The following is a 16549-nucleotide window of genomic DNA, read 5'->3' on the forward strand; positions in this document are numbered from 1 at the left end:
TTTTTTCCAGAGCTGTATCTGTTCTATTTAGCTAACTTGTTAGAAAAATAAGGTGGTAAATCCTTTTTAACATCGTATTTGTTTGTAGTAATGTCAGTAAGAATCCAAGTCATCATTATTCCTTGACATAGGGCTGGGCAATATTAGGTGTTTTATTACTTGTGTACTAAGCTGTTGTTTCTTTTACATGTAATAAATTGTTAATACATTTGACTAATAGTAAGCAGCCCTCTTCAACATTACATACAGCTTTTATTAAGCATGGTGCAAACATAGCTTACCTCCTTGCATTCCAGTTAAAGAAAAGTGTAAAATATGAAAAAACAGTTGCACATAAGGTTTCTGACAGAGGCAAATATCTACCTACTGAGACTCAAGTAAAAAAAAAAAATATATATATATTCCATAAGTTTGAAGATGCTTGAGTTACTACTGTTAAAAAAAGAAAAAGCAGCATATTATATAAAGAGATTAGATGTAATTAAATAGGTGTATACCTTGACACTTTAGAGGCTTGGTTGATATGTAATGTCAGGACTGGAACTATATAAACAATTAAGTAAATATGTAATACACTTTACAACTTTCATACACTTTTCTTACAAATACTACTACTACTACTACTACCACTACTTTCATGCACTGCTACTTCCCTAATCACCGCCATCATAATCATTATTTTTGCAGATTTATCTGCGTATCAAATCAACCATCATAATAGGCCCATAAAAATAGTCAATTTAAATGTTTTTTGGCACAGTCACTTTATATATTTCCCAACTTGATTTTTTACAATTTGCAAGACTTATTATAATTTGTTTGCACTGTCAAATTGAATTACTTATCATTTTACTTATCATGAATAACTACTTTTGTTCAAGGTTACCTCACTTTATACAGTTAAACAGGACTAATAATATTTTATCTAGTGAAACATGTGTTTTGTTTTTAATTCTGATGATATCCATGAGTCAGAAAAGCATGTTATATGTCACTGTTGCCTTTTAGCAGGAGCTCATCATCTAATATGTTCTGCTTATCTGGAGTTTAGTACAAGACTATTACAAAAATATAATTATATCTAAACATCTGTCCAGTGTGAGTAATTATTTCAGTATTTACGTTCATAGATGTTTTATATTATTTTGTTAAGTCTACTGTATAAAGAAGCCTGTTTATAGTTGAATACATTAAAATGTGTTTATGTGGATCATAAGCAAGCTGTTGGTTGTTGAGTTGGTAGGTGAAAGTGACATTCAAATCCATGTTCTTTTGAACTCTTTTCATATATTTTATACAATTATATTTTTGTGTCACTTAGGAAGACAGCCTGGGTCTGTTTAGTGTGCATCAGTCATGGCCTACATCTCTAACATGATGTACAGTATTTCCTAGAGTTTTTTTTTTAGCAGCAGTTACGTAATTGCAATTTCATGTTATTTCAGAACATCATTAAGCAATGGCTGAAATAGTTAATGCAGCACTGGCAAATTTATATAGCAGAAACCCTGATGTGTGCTTAATAAATCTGTGTTGTATATCTGTAATCCAGCGCTCATTAGATGTACTGTACTGCTGTGAACTGTGAAATAAACTCAAGCTGTGCTGTCTCACAATTTACTACAGGGAAAAGCGTAAACGTGTTGTGTGGGATCTACTTTCACACAGTCATGTTGAATGGGGAGAGGTACGTTGAGGCACTTTCGCAGTTGGGTTATCCAGGTGCGTCTTCGCTGAAAGGATCAGAATTTGATTGGTTGTTTGATGCTGAACCCGACAACCTGCATCTTTTGCGCTTTTTCTGTCATCGATTGAACCACAACAATGTCCTCACACCAGAAGAAGTGCAGGCATTCCAGGTTCTGCGTGACTCTGGGAAGCCCATCTTGGATGAGGCTACGCTTCAGGACCTGCTGAAGACCTGCGGGCCAACTGATGGGTCTGTGGCTTCACGCGGGGCGCTGCCTTCACTGTGTGGAGAAGGCGACGTGTCTGCGGAGGATTTAGAGGCCGAACTCCAGGTGTTACGGAAAGAGAAGCAGCTAAAACTGCGCAGGCTGAAGAAGCTTCAGGTCCTGGCTGCTAGCCGTGGAGCTGACACATCCGCAGCTCAAACACTACACCAGCAGGAAAGCAACGTAGTTAAGGATGCCAATTCTGCCCTTGCTGTTGAAAATGCAGCTACTAATGCTGCACTAGATGATCTTGTGAAAGAAACCACAAAGTTGGCTGGGTTCTTCCATGCTGAGCTCTCCTTAGCAGCAGATAAAAATAATGCTGTCCCAGCTTCAGCTGCTCACACAGGGCCTCCTGTACTGCTGTCCCAGCTGCCTCTAGAGCCCTACCTCCGCCAGGAGGAGCAAAACACCAAGGCCTTGGCTGCCTACACACAGCGGCAGTTCTTCCAGGGCATCTCTGACATGGTGGAGACCTCATCCTCCAAGCGCTTCCAGCCAATGGAGCTGAGCTGCTGCAGTGAGAGTGAGGAGGAAGAGGATGAGAAGGTGGTGGGAAACAGGAGGAAGGAGATGGCTCAGCTGCAGTGGGCTCACATGGTGGCCCAGTACCAGCTACTGAAGGAGCAGGCCGAGGAGAAGGGAGCCCAGGTGCTGAAAGAGTGGTTCACTGAGCAGCTCAACAGCCAAACACAGGTACGGCACTTAGCAAGGAGAAGAATATTATGCTTTTAATGCTGTTTAGACTTTTCAAGTTCCCCTGCTCAAATACTTCAAATATAACTTGCAGTGTTTTAGTATTGGAAATTGTTCAGATATAAAGTAAAACAGAGTGAATTGGTAAAAATTCTCCACCACTGCATTTCTGATAAGTAAGAGGGTTCAGACCAAGCAAGATGTGTGAGAAAGCACCCTTAATACTCAGCTACAAGCAGTTTCACAGAAATTATTTTTTGATTGTTATTAATATGGTTCCTGATGCCTCAGAAGGGTTTTGCCAAAAAGTGTCTTTGCTGTATGCATTAAACGTGAAGAGCTGTGAATACTCATGTATCTGTGTATCAGTCTGAAGTAATGGTTGTAATCCCCCTTAAAATACCAGAATTTGTAGGTGTGCTTCAGACGATGGTTTACCTAACTATGCTGGAGTCTCACCCTCCAAGATTCATTAGCTCTGTCCCACAATTCAAATAATGTGTTTTTAGAAAGAAAATTGGTGTTTAACATTTCTAAAATGTTGTTGTAATGAGTTCATCATCAAAATTCATTAAGATTTTACGGAGTGTGGGGGTGATTTGTCCAGCTTAAGGATTATCTGTGTTCTGTTACACCAATAGTGGAAACTATAGATGTTTAAAGCTATTATATTGTCATAAATATCTCTCTCTCTGTCTGTCTGTCTCTCTGTAGCCTCTTGGCTCCTTGCTGGCATCATGGCGTGAGCCTGCCCTGCGCTCTGAGCTTCTCTCTATCCAGTCCGATCTCGATTCGCTGATGCGTGACACTGTCCGCTCTGCTCTCCGGGACAGCGCCCGACTGCTGAATGTGCCTGTGGTGCGTGGTGACCTGGCCCTTCAGATCGCCCGGCAGAACTATTACACTGCTCGACAGGCAGAGGTCAGGGACCAGCTCCTTCGCCAGAAGGCCTCATTTGAACTGGTGCGTCTGGCCCAGGACGCAGAGCTCCGTGGGGTGAAGAGAACAGTGTCAGAGCTGCAGGAGGTGATCCAGAGATTGGAGGGTGCAGCTGAGGCTGTGTTGAATAGGGGGAACACACTGACCCAGCCTGAACTCACCCAAACGCCCTGTCTGGGATCTAACGCAAAGACTAAGGTCATCGGGTCTAAAGATGCAGCCTTTAGTAGGTAAGAAATTAGTAAACGTAGATTGTTCCACATTCTTTATTGGTCTCACTGAAAGTTGTAGTTTTGCACTTGAGCTACAATGCTATATTCAGACTGCAAGCAAAGATGCTTGATAACATTAGATTTCTCGATTTTTTTAAGCAATGAGTTTGGATCTGGTTGCCATTATGCAAACTGTAAAGATGAATGACCAATGCAATATATAGGTGTAGATGGCACAGCTTTTAGAAATGAAATGAAATGACCTAAAAATAAAAAGGACCAGCAACAATTGTTGACTGAAGATTTGTTGTTTTATTAAAGATACAAAGTAATACCAATGCATTTTGGCACGGAGGATAAAAGACAAGATTTAACGACATCCCAATTAAATACATACTTGAACAACACAATGAGCAACAAAAATCTCCCATTACTGAAGATCAGACAATCAGCCAATAAGAAGCTGCTATATTAGTTCTACTGAAGAACCACTCCCACCTGAAATCCTTAAAAAATCCTTGTGAAATTTACAAGCACAGTAAGGAATCAACATTTTGTTCATTATTGGCAGTACATACTGCTTTTTTAAAAACATCTACGAAGATGTTTACAGTCTGTTTCTGTGGCCAAAAGGATGTCTTACCATGTTTGGAATGACTGGAGAAAGTCTATTGAGAATATTGTAAAAGTTGACATTTTTCCAGAGACTAGCATTAATCATTCTCACTCTGCATGCAGCTAAATGTTCTTAGTAACTGTGGTGGAGCAAGCAGAAAATGTGTGTCAAGAAAATACATAATGCTGCATAATCTGAGTCATACTTGTGTTAAAAAAAAGCATGCAGTATTACTTAGTCAGTCCACATGATTCTCTCAGTGACTGCTTATCTCAAAAGACATGTAAGTGAAGCATATTCTTTTGGGGAATCTCAGAAAGCAACTTTCACTTCCTCACTGTAGGGCAAGACGAGGAGTAAAAAACAAAATACAAATTCTCCCAATTTACTACTTCAAATATAAGTATTTCCCAACCTTGTATCATTTATATTAATCACTTGTTATGTGCACATTTGTGTTTGACAGGCTGCTGCAGATTCTGGAGCTGGGTAAGGTCACTGATGAATTTAAGGATCCTCTGCAGACATATGGGAAGTTGGAGGCCGAAGCCTCTGGCCTTCAGAGGGAGCTGCTCTCAGTTCATGAGGCTCTGGACAGGGCGTCTCGTGAGCAGGGCTACTTCGGTGCACGTTTAGAGCGAGATCGAGACTCTGTGGAGCGTGCAGCTTACTCCCTCATCGTGCAGCCTCTCCTGAGGCCGCAGGTACGTGCTACAGCCCCACCTGCTCAGGAGCTCTGCCCTAATGCACAGGTATGTCTTTCACTCGCCTGTCTTTTAATCACCCTCGCCGCCGTCCGCCGTATTGAAAACCCGTAGACAGTGTGAGTTATTTCTGTTTAATTGATCTGTTTCTGCACATTTACAGTTTTGGTGAAGACCGTACAGTTTATTCTGGTGTTCGGTGGTGGCATGCATGCCTTTTCTTACTTTATTTCTAGAATTTCTATATCACAGCATGTTCATTACCTACAAGGGTTGGACAATGAAACTGAAACACCTGCCATTTTAGTGTGGGGGTTTCATGGCTAAATTGTAGCAGCCTGGTTGCCAATCTTCATTAATTGCACATTGCACTAGTAAGAGCAGAGTGTGAAGGTTCAATTAGCAGGGTAAGAGCACAGTTTTGCTCAAAATATTGCAATGCACACAACATGGGTGACATTATGGGTGACATAAGTTCAAAAGAGGACAAATTGTTGGTGCACGTCTTGCTGGCGCATCTGTGACCAAGACAGCAAGTCTTTGTGATGTATCAAGAGCCACGGTATCCAGAGTAATGTCAGCATACCACCAAGAAGGACGAACCACATCCAACAGGATTAACTGTGGACGCAAGAGGAAGCTGTCTGAAAGTGATGTTTGGGTGCTAACCTGGATTGTATCCAAAAAACAGAAAAACACGGCTGCCCAAATCACGGCAGAATTCAATGTGCACCTCAACTCTCCTGTTTCCACCAGAACTGTCCATCAGGACAATAAATTATTCTGGTCTTAAACCAGGTGTTTGTTTCACTGTCTAACCCCGGTAGGTTGATGGCCATGAATTGTTTCTGGTTTTGGGTTATGGGTCCTGTTTCTCTTTCTTCTTACTAATCATTTACTGTCTGTCATAGGACTGCAATGTCTTCAGGTGGATTAATAAGCTAACCATATCATTTGGTTAAATAGTGTACATTTTTTTAAGGTGTAGTTAGATTTGTAATGCAAAAAATGCTTTTTATTTTTATAACCTAAATTTCAACTGTCCATTTTTTGTTTATATGATGCTCAGTGTAAACCCCCAAATTAGACAAAGTTATGACAGTATGTACAATGCATGTTTAAAAAACACAGCATTTCATCTGTTTATTTGGTTTTTATTTCAGATGAGTTAGGATGAGGCTGATTTTAAGAATGTTCTTTAAACTAGTTAATTGTTTTTTTCTGTATTTTATTTTATATTATTTTTTACCTTTTTTCCGTTCTGTCACAACTTTTATAATTTTGAGGTTGTATAATATTTAAAAAGATGAATGAAAAAGTAGTTACTACAGAAGTGTTGTTGTTTTACATGCATACACACCCACATATTACATCTATGTTTTTTGCTGTGTTAAACTTGGCATCATGTGAGATCTCTAAGTCTTCTGTACGTTTTGTCCTGTCACAGGAGCTGTCCTTATCTCTGGGTGAGCTGGAGGAGAAGCAGAAGCATTTATACAAGCTGCTACAGGATATTGTTGGAGACTTGAGAATTAAAAGGGCTCATCTGGAGCAGCGTGCCACCCTTAGGAGAGAGAGAGAACTTTATGTGTACTTCCACCTCAATCCCACACTGCTCAGCAAGGCAGTGAGGGAGATGGAAGCACGGACTGGCACAAAATAGGTTTAAAAAAGGAGACTGTTTGCAACTATGAATGTAGGTTCAGTATACAAGGAACCGAGTCTTGAAGCAAGACTCATTGGAAATGTGGTGCAACTTTGATTGTTTGTTTATATTTGGTATATCTGAAATGTGCTTTGTTTATAGGTCTGAACTGTCATGCAGCAGCAGAAATCGCATGTTGTTGCTTTTTTATAATACAATTAATTTAGTAGAATTTGATACTGTACATTGTAGAACAAAATAAATAATAAAAATAAATAATAAAAATAAACACATGCGGACCCTTTTCTTGTCTGGTTCATGCTTTAAATGTTATGTGGATTTGATTTGATTGCTAAGTTTGCAAGTTAACAATAAAGCCCTATGTGTATAGTTTTTTGTTACCTGTGTTTTCTATGGTCAAAACATTCAGTCAAGTGGAGCTTTATGCGCCAAGAGTATTTGCCTTTGCTGTCTATGAGCTTGTTGCTTAGAAATAATGAAACACAATTGCTAGTTTTGACTATACTAATTTCTTCTTTAGAAACGTAGTTGATTTTCTGTGTAACTAAGCACTATATTGTTTGTGTGTTTGTTTTGTAGGCTAGGCAGGGGGGAGGCGAGGAGTAGAGCAGATCAGATCAGATGGACAGTTACCCTTGCAGCACACTAGCTGCAGGCCCTCTGTCTGTGGCTGCACAGACGGTTATGGCTGCGCTGAGGGCACAGTATGCAGGCAGAATACACAAGTCCAGACACAGTGAGTTAGGGACGGCCATAAGAGACACTGATTTGGCCTAGATGTAAAGGAGGGACGCTTGTGGAGGGCTTTTTGGAGGGCACTTTGCTATTGTCTTAAGTCATGAAATCCTTAAGTGACCTACACTGAACGTACTGGCTGCAGTCACAGTACAGTGTGTGTTAATGTGTGTACATTTGACTGTGTTTAAAATAGTTTGGAGTGCTTGGTTATTGGCTGAGAATATATTGGATCATTTTAAAAGTGCAGTTTTTACTTTAGGTCTGTTCCAATCAAGTTAACATTTAAAATGATTTAATCAAATGTCATCCATTACATATACCCACCCATTCTGAGGTAAAATTTCATGATCAATTTACACACTTCTAACCCTTGACTTTTGGCGATCTGTGTATGATAATTTATCTTGACAAGGTTTTGTGTTAATTTCCAAGGGTTTATTTCCTGAACAGTGATTATGTCTAGTCGTATATTATATTAATGGTAAATCTCAATTTAAAATACTGTGTAGTCCAAGACTAGGCTTAAATTTCTTAGGCTTTCTGTGGAAACTACCCCTATATCTTAAAATATCTATTCCTCTCTATTGAAGATGTACTGTCCTGCAGATGTAAGCTCTAACCCTAAACTACTCTGTTAGGTCCACCTTATTATTTCCTTTGAAAATCCTTGATTTGCTGAATCAGGTGTGTTGGGTTTGGGTTAAAGGTAAAACCTGCAGGATTGAGAAGCTACTCAAATTGAGAAGCAACTATTCTGTTAGTGCACAAAGCAGTATAGTTTCTTTGTTTGTTGAATAGTAAACTCCCTCAGTGAAGAGCTCAGGCTGTTCCAGAACCAAGAACACTGCAGCAGACCTTCAGAACTACACATTCAGTCTAATATGTGAGCTTTTCAATATATTCATTCTTTTGCCAGTTGAGAAAATAACTTTGTTACTTTTTGTCCAGCTTATTTGAAATACAATTGAAAGCGTGTTTTCTCTGCTGGTTATGTATTACATTTTTACTGTCTTTCAGTTCTTGGGAGAAGCCATATCATACCTCCAGACCTAAGATGGAAAAAGCAATTCAATCTCCCAACACAAACCCTACAGAGGAGCCTAGCTATTACCCTGAGTCACAGTGGAGCCTGTAAGTATAAGTGCCCATATGATGTATCTGTTCTGGTTTTCATCACTGCGTCTTAAAGTTGGCATTAGTGTTAGTATGGTTAGAATAATGCAAAAATTAGACATGCCAAAATCATGGAATAGCTGTATGTAAGTTGATAGTTAGGGGACTGCTTCAGAACAAGGTGTTATCTTGTGGGTATGATTGAACACTAGCCAGCATGCTCATGGCAAGGCAACATAAATAGAATAGAAGAGTTTCCAGTGACTCCTGATAGTGGGAGCCAGATGGCATTCAACAGAAACCCAAACTTCCATGTTCGGTGCAGGAAGCCCACTTTAAAGTCATAGGTCACAGTCCTAGTTCCCGTTCCTTGATTTTGGACATTTGACTGTGTTCATAGTCATACTCAGTCTTTTTTTGTCTTGCAGGATTCGTGAAGAAAAGGAGAAACAGTGTTTGAACCACTCACCTAAACTTCAGCTCTCAAATGTGGCCGACGTCTCACCATTCCACAGTAACATTAATACACTTAATCGACAGAAAACAGACCAACTGAATCTGAGGTTAAGTGATTATAGTAATGGTACCAGTCTATTAGTATTGTCTGCAGATCGTAAGGGAACAGTGGCTGAGAACAACATTCCAGAGACAGATTCTCACAGAAAGAAGACATTCCTCAGGACAACCTTTGCTTACTGTGGAGATCCACAGCTTGGAACTACTACTGTAGTGTCTCAAGAGCAGAAGCATCAAGAGATTTCCAGTAAAACAGGAAAGATTCAAGTAATGCACCCCACCAAGAAAGAGTCCAAAGCAAAAAGAGTGACTCACTCTCCCCCTTGCAAGCGATGGAGGTCAGGTCATGTTCAGATGCCTGTGGTGAGCTGCTTCAAGGACTTTGTAGAAGAGGAAGACAATGGGCTGGAGAGAGCCCCTGCAGAGCAAAATTGTGATGAAAGTTCTGGTGAAAAGGAAGTTTGGTACTCTGAAGAAAAAAGGAACGAATCGACTGAAATAGTGTGTGAAGAGTGGGATCATCTCTATAATATAGGGATATCAGAGATGGTGCGATTCAATTTACACTGGTCTGAGGACCTTAGCGAAGAATGCTGTGATGAAGGTCTAGTATGTGCAAATGGACAAAAAGAACATCTAACAAGCTTACAACCAGTGCTGCTGCCCAGCCATGTGAATGACATCATTGAATTGAGGTTGAATAGAGAGCCTGTAAAGATTTCTTCAGACTTTGCTGAATCTTCCACTCTTGATCAGTTTAGGAATAAAGAGAACCATTTGCAATTGTCAATTCAAAATGCTGATGCAAAGGAAGACACCATGTCTATGCAGACTGCTTTACATAGCACAAATGAGCCTGACCAAGACACAGTGCTTAAAGAAGGAGGCTCAGCAGATATGAGTAAAGAAACTGAAGAGTCAAGACCAGAGGAAAGTGAAGCCTCCAGTCATAAAACTGGTGAGAGCACTGCTGAAGCTGGGCAGTAGGGGGAGCTCAGACACTTTAGCATGTGTGCTGCAGTATTAAAGCAAAAGACATTGCTGCTCAGCTGCTGGTAAATGCTTTAATGGTTCTCCAGGGCAGTCCAGGGGGACCTGTACATTGCACAGTTTAGTGTTTTCACTTCCTGATTCATCTCGTCCTTCACCTTGAATCAGGTGCTTTAGAGCGGGGGAAGAACAAAGATGCAATAAAGTGGGTTTGCATTATGGCTGAAATATACAGCCTTGAAAAACATGCTGAGTCTTCTATAGGTAACTTTTCTGTGAATTTGAGAACCCCTGCATATAAAACCTGAGATACATCCTAACCCAAGTATTTTAGAATGCTGTTTTTAGTCATTTGTTCTATTTCTAGATTCTAATAGCTAGAATGTGGGATTGTGCAAAAAATTCCATTCCATTAAAGACTCTGTTACCATGGCCTGTTGATTGTGAGCTTGAACCCTGGGCTAAGCTGCCTTGCCATCAGTAACTGGGTAGCACTTGCATTGTGGAGATAGATGATGCTCTGTCTCCACCTTACTCGTATTGTGATACTGGTTGGAACAGGCGTAGTAATGCTGCATTGGTGACAGTTTTGATCTCAGCCATGTGCTTGCCATCAGCCTCCTAGTGTTGAGAGCATTACAAGTAATATTGAGGGTTTAAGGCCCTTCTTAAACTTGTCCCAAACAAATAAATCTGCACCCAGTACAGATCCTGGGCTAGTTTTATTTTTCACACACAAGAACATCATCTAAACCGTGGATGGATCGCACAGTTCCTTGCATGACGTTTCTGCTCATAGGATCACAAAAGCTTCAGTCATTTAATTTTGCTAGATTCAGACTCATTTGACAATGAACAACCTTTTGGGATGCATGGCATTTTACTGTGCAAGAGCTCCTCCAAACAAGCAGCCGTTCTCGTATAAAAAAGCCATGTTAGAAAATGAACCAATCATGCAACCCCACATTAGCAGTGGGAGCGGATAGCTTTCCACCTGGCACAGTCCTAACCAGAGTTCATGTGCGGTGAACCTCAGACCCTGGGACCAGGGAGCTGATAATTCTGCAACTGAAGACTGAGCCACCCTGCTGCCAGCTGTAGTATAAATCCATGTTTTTTCACCATGACTAGTGGGATATATTCTCTTTCTCTTTGAACTCTCATATATATACAATATTTTGTATAAGTGTACATGTGTGTGTGCAGACCTTCCTATACCTCAGCCAGAGGAAAGAAATGTCCATATAGAAGCTGATGTCAGTATTGAGCCAGATTGCAGAGCTGCTCCTGTGGTCACAGAAATGCATCCCAAACCCCAGGATCTCTCACAGGTAAAGGAAGGGGGCAATGGAAAAAAGCTTACAGTTAATTCTTGGAAATAATAAAATAATGATGATGAAGTTGAAAATGAAGAAATAAATCCAAGCTCTTATCAGGTGTGAAAAAGTACTGCCTATTATTCCTTATGAAATATGTTCTACTGTCAATTAAAGATTTTCTATTAGATTCTGATGCAGCAGTATGAGGATTCATTACCACCAATACATAGTATTGGATTGAGCACCATCATTTGGGAGAACACAGGTCTTTAAATCTCTTTAGCCTACACCTGGCATTAGGCATGGCGCAAATAAGTACACGTTTGTCTGTTCCAAAGAGTCCTATTTTAATGCCAGTACTTGTCTATACGGGGCTAGACAAGCTGTGTGGGCCTTTGCACATCTGCATCAGCAATTGGAGCAACTTAAAGTAATGTTTTTAATTAAATCATTCCTTCACAAAATGCAAATGAAGCAAAACAAGTTAACTGATTAATTATTCAGTTATTTATTTTATTCAATACTTAACTGCTATTAAATCTGTAACTGCTATGTAAATAATATGTAACTTAAACAACAGAATATTTTATTTATTTAAAATAATTTATTCAATGGACTAAATTCATAGTTTCTAATATATGTCAGTATTGATACAGCTGTTAACACTAGAATATGGGAAGATTGGCAGTACCTACATCTTCAGGTTGAATCTAAAAATAATAATAATAATGTTTAATAACTATAGCACTTCTCATAATTATAGCACTATATGTTTTTCATAACCATTATCACTTTCCAGAAACTTTCTGCACAATAACAGCAGCACAGCACAAAGACAAATATAAGCAAGACCAGTTTGGCTAAGAGAGAGATGTTAAGTTGGGCTTTTATGGAAGAAAGTTGAAAGCAGACTCAACGTGTTCATAGATTAGGGCCATGTATAATATCTCCTGCTGCATTCCTTCATTATAAAGCACAAGCTTCAGTACTGGATCTCTGCAACGGGCATTGTTCTTGCTATTATTTTGTTTTTCTTTCTTTTTAGGTGAGCAAGTCAGCTATATAAACAGAATTTGATATTATTCTGCTCCATTAGGTCAGACTTAATGTCTATTAATGCACGTTTAATGAGGTCGTTTTTAATGCTCCCCTTTGATTTTCTAAAGGTCTGTGTCTTTCTATTCTGCATAACTCTGTACACCTCAGTGGTTGTATTAGATATGCTAATATATATCCCCTGAATGTAATTAGTGTGAAATTGAGGCTCTTGGTTTCACCTTGAATTTTATTTATACACTTTTAGCTTTTTGAACAGAAGCAGCTGAATCACTTGATCCTCCTGACCTCTCGAAACTGCTCTGCAACACTCAGCTAGGATTTGCTGACAACAAAGGCTTGTCTTATAGTGTGGGTGTGTGTGTGTGTGCGTGTGTGCTTGTGCATGTTTATGTTTGGCACTCCTTTTACAAAGAGCTTTTGAGCTGTTCAGAAATGCTGTTCAGGTAGAAATGGGCTCATCTGGGAGCAGTTAAAGTTACAGTGATTGACCTCTGCATTCAGTGTACACTGAATTGGCTGTAGTGCCATCCTCAGCACCACTGTAATTCACTGTGAGTGTGTACGTCCTGAATAGATGAATGTATAATCAGTCAGAGTTGCTTCAGTGTACAAAAGATAGATGGGACACCCCCCCTGGGTGCTGAATCATACAATGCTGCCAAGTTGGAAAAGATGTCCTAAAAATAAAAAAAGCATTGTACTACAGTTTTTCTTGACAACAAATTCTGTAAACAGCTACTCTTGCAGTGATGTTAGTTAATTCAAACTCACATATGCAGAAGGAAGTAAATAAAATTAGTGCAAAAAACAAGCTTATAATCATTTTATAAGTTGTGTTATAAATAGTGTGTCAGTTCAGCTAAACAGAACCTCACAGAATCAGTGTAAACCCAAACAACCTGTGAAGGTAATAATAGCTTAAAGGCTGTTATAACAGATTTCATAGATTGGGATTTATTATGACAAAGCAGCACCATGCAAGCCTAAGACCACTATATAATATGCTATTGAAATCTGGATTTGCTTCTTTCACTTCACATACCTGTAATAAGGAAAAGACTGTTTTTATAGTAGCTACTGTAGGCTTAGCGTGCTAGCTACTGCACCATGTAACTTTAATTACACAGCCCTACATAGTTCCAATAAGCATTGACCTGTCCACTTCACCAGAGTCATATGTAAAGTGTAAATGAAACTGTATGGTATGGTATGTAATGAAACTCTACCATGTCCGTTTATTCTTTTTTAATTATACTCTCTGTATTTCTCAGCTAGTCCAGAAATGCATGTGCAAAGCATGTCCTTTAGGAGTGTCTTAAACTGTAAATTCTATTTTCAGAAGCAAGACATACAAATTTTCAAATAATGCTACTTTAAACTTTGTGGCAGCAATTTAGGAAAGACTGTGCCTGTTTCATTTTAACAGTGATCCACTTGGCTCATAACTTGGTTAATCAACTCGAACAGAAAAAAACTTGATTGGCCAGCACCAAGTCCTGACCTTGACACTGGACAACATCAGCGCCCGACCGCAGTGTCAATCTTGTGACTGATTAGTAGTTAATCCTAGCAGTTAATCCTCATTTTACAGCCTTCCCAAAAGAGTGGAAGCTGTTTTAGCACAGACTTTTTTTTATGCATCTTACTATAGCTGTACAGACAATGCAGCGGCTACTCTTTTCCTTGAGCTACTAATGAATAAAAGCACAGCAGTGTGATCTTGAGTGCTTAGTATGGACATTTATTTAAAGTCATCTCAAGGTGTGATGGAACCTAATGAATAATAGAATAATGCAGATGAAAAGTATGCATATTTAAGAGACTTAAGTTGAAGGTGAGGCTCAGTGTAGACAGCAGGTATTAATGCTCAAAGGATTTGCAGATTTGCACTTTATCATTAGGATATTTCTTAAACAAATTTCTTGAGCTTTCTCGTTCTCCTCCTTGAATGCATGTTCAGCTGTGCTTTTCTGCAGATGGCATGATGAAAATGAAAAAGCCTCTAAAAACATATGCCTGAATATGACATTGAAATATTGGTGTAAGATATTGTAAAGGGACCTGTGGGCCCTGCAGGAATGCAGACCTCTACTCCTAACAACTTATTATAGTGGTGAAAAATAGGTCAAAGCCACTGTATGCCTTTTATTTACAGTCATCTCTGGGTTTGAGTTTTTGTAACCATTTTATATTAGTTCAGTTTCATGTCTTTCTTTCTTTCATTCATGTTTGTCTTTAACTGAAAGGTGGACATAAGGAGTTCTGGAATGGAGGGTGTGGCCAAAACTGTTCTTATGTCAAAGAAACCTGGAAAATGGATCCCTCCACAACCCTCACAGGGTCATTCCAAAATCATACTATCCCAAGAAACATTCTCTAAACAGACAACTGGCATGCCAGAGTTCTCCAGCCCTCTTCAGAAGTCTTCACCCTCCCAACATAATGACTTGCTCATTTCCTATCAGAGACAGCAGAGCAAGAGCACAAAGCAGTTCCAGAACCCACTGAAAAGTGTGCAGTCTTTAAAAGAGAGACCAGTGCAGACTCCTACCACTCAATTGGAACTGATAAACAAAAAAGAGCCCAGGGTAGATAGCCGCTGTGACATCTCCAAACCTTCCAGAGAGAAGTGCTCTGCATCAGAGATGAACAGTCATCAAAGAGCCTCAGAGGGAGACAAGAAAGGAGACGGGACCCCAGCATCCTCTAAACTCACCCTTGCCCTGACCTGTGATTCACGAGTGTGTGATGCCAGCCGTTTGTCACCGGAAGAGAAGATGGGTGTATTGGAGGAGGCTGGAAGAGCAAGAGCACTGGTGGTTACCATGGTATACCAGGATGGAACCACACAACTAGACCCTGAACAGGTAGACTTGGACCTTAAAAGTTCTAGTCCCAGTATCCATGACATTTTATTACAAATCTGCCATTGGTAATATTGGTATTCCCACTTCAGAATTCCTGACATTTTGTATAGAGCTGGGCAATGTATACTAAATATTGATATATTTAAAGATCCCTCATATAAGATACAGTACATAAAAAGATTTTCTTGATATCGCACATGTGGAGGTTACCAAAGATGTGAGATTCAGTTCCTAAAGAGCAAGTGCATGGGTGGTTTGTGTGGCCATGGTTTGATTTCAAGAGAGATGAGACTTAACAGAAAGTCTTGTTTAATTTAATGTGGTAGAAACACTGTAATTAAAGGAGTAATGACGACTTTGAAATATCTCAGTCATCTTGTATAACATATTTATTTAACTGTATCTTTTACAAGCTTGTTACAAGCAAATACTGTTATTTTAACATTTTACTTTGAAGGATTCAATCATATTATATTGTATATCTTTCTTTCTTTTAAGCATATTGAAATATGAGTGGGGTGACCCTAAACTAATATTACAATATTTCAGGGTATTTCTGCGTAATATTCGTGGTGATATGACAAAACATATGTATTTTTAATTAATTTTAAGAATGTACTTCTGCAACTAAAGTAATATTTTAGTTTTATTTAAATCCCAGAATCTATAAACTTTGTCTATTTTGTAATCGGTAACAGCAAGACTCAAAAAAGTGCAGAATATTTAGTCCATGCATGTAAATGGCAAAGAAACAAATACTAAATAGAATCTTTCATTAATCGTGTTAGATTTTTTTTGGAGTGTTATTGCCTACAATACTATATAGCACACCCCTACCTATAAGATTTTAGTCGTTGTTCTTGATTGACCCTGTATGTAAATTACTCCCTCACATCCTTTTTCTGCATGCTTTTTGTTTTCTTGTTTTTCTAAATACAATCTTTACAAACCCTTGATCCAAAATGATAATATCCATTAATTTCTTTATTTTGGTCAACACAGAATAATTCCAGTATCAAAATAAACATTATAAAATCCATGAAAAAAAACTATCAAGAATTATTACAATAGATGAATTTGCCAATTCATGTAATGCATCCTGTAATGAACATCAGTCAGTGACAGATGATGTAAAGAATGTATACTGAAACATCCTTAA

The 16549-nt window shown here is 39.0% G+C and overlaps 1 protein-coding gene across 6 annotated transcripts in view; it reads left to right on the plus strand.

Moving 5' to 3' along the window:
• LOC103041990 (DNA polymerase nu) overlaps positions 1 to 16549 on the plus strand; it is a 96659-nt gene that overhangs the window by 1339 nt on the left and 78771 nt on the right. For 4 of the 6 annotated variants that reach the window (XR_002651059.2, XM_022678479.2, XM_022678475.2 and 1 more), the window contains exons 2-7: positions 7368 to 7524; positions 8325 to 8409; positions 8544 to 8657; positions 9068 to 10113; positions 11352 to 11476; positions 14770 to 15390. Coding sequence is in view for 5 of the 6 variants with exons in the window: in XM_022678479.2 (XP_022534200.2) it covers positions 7410 to 7524; positions 8325 to 8409; positions 8544 to 8657; positions 9068 to 10113; positions 11352 to 11476; positions 14770 to 15390 (2106 nt within the window). In the remaining variant the exon portion in view is untranslated. Of the gene's footprint in view, positions 1 to 1626; positions 2652 to 3365; positions 3821 to 4884; positions 5171 to 6569; positions 7161 to 7367; positions 7525 to 8324; positions 8410 to 8543; positions 8658 to 9067; positions 10114 to 11351; positions 11477 to 14769; positions 15391 to 16549 lie in introns of those variants that run through there. The other 2 variants (XM_022678481.2, XM_022678480.2) reach the window with 2 other exon arrangements.

The sequence above is a fragment of the Astyanax mexicanus genome, chromosome 8 (assembly GCF_023375975.1).
Source record: "Astyanax mexicanus isolate ESR-SI-001 chromosome 8, AstMex3_surface, whole genome shotgun sequence".
Lineage (NCBI taxonomy): Eukaryota > Metazoa > Chordata > Actinopteri > Characiformes > Acestrorhamphidae > Astyanax > Astyanax mexicanus.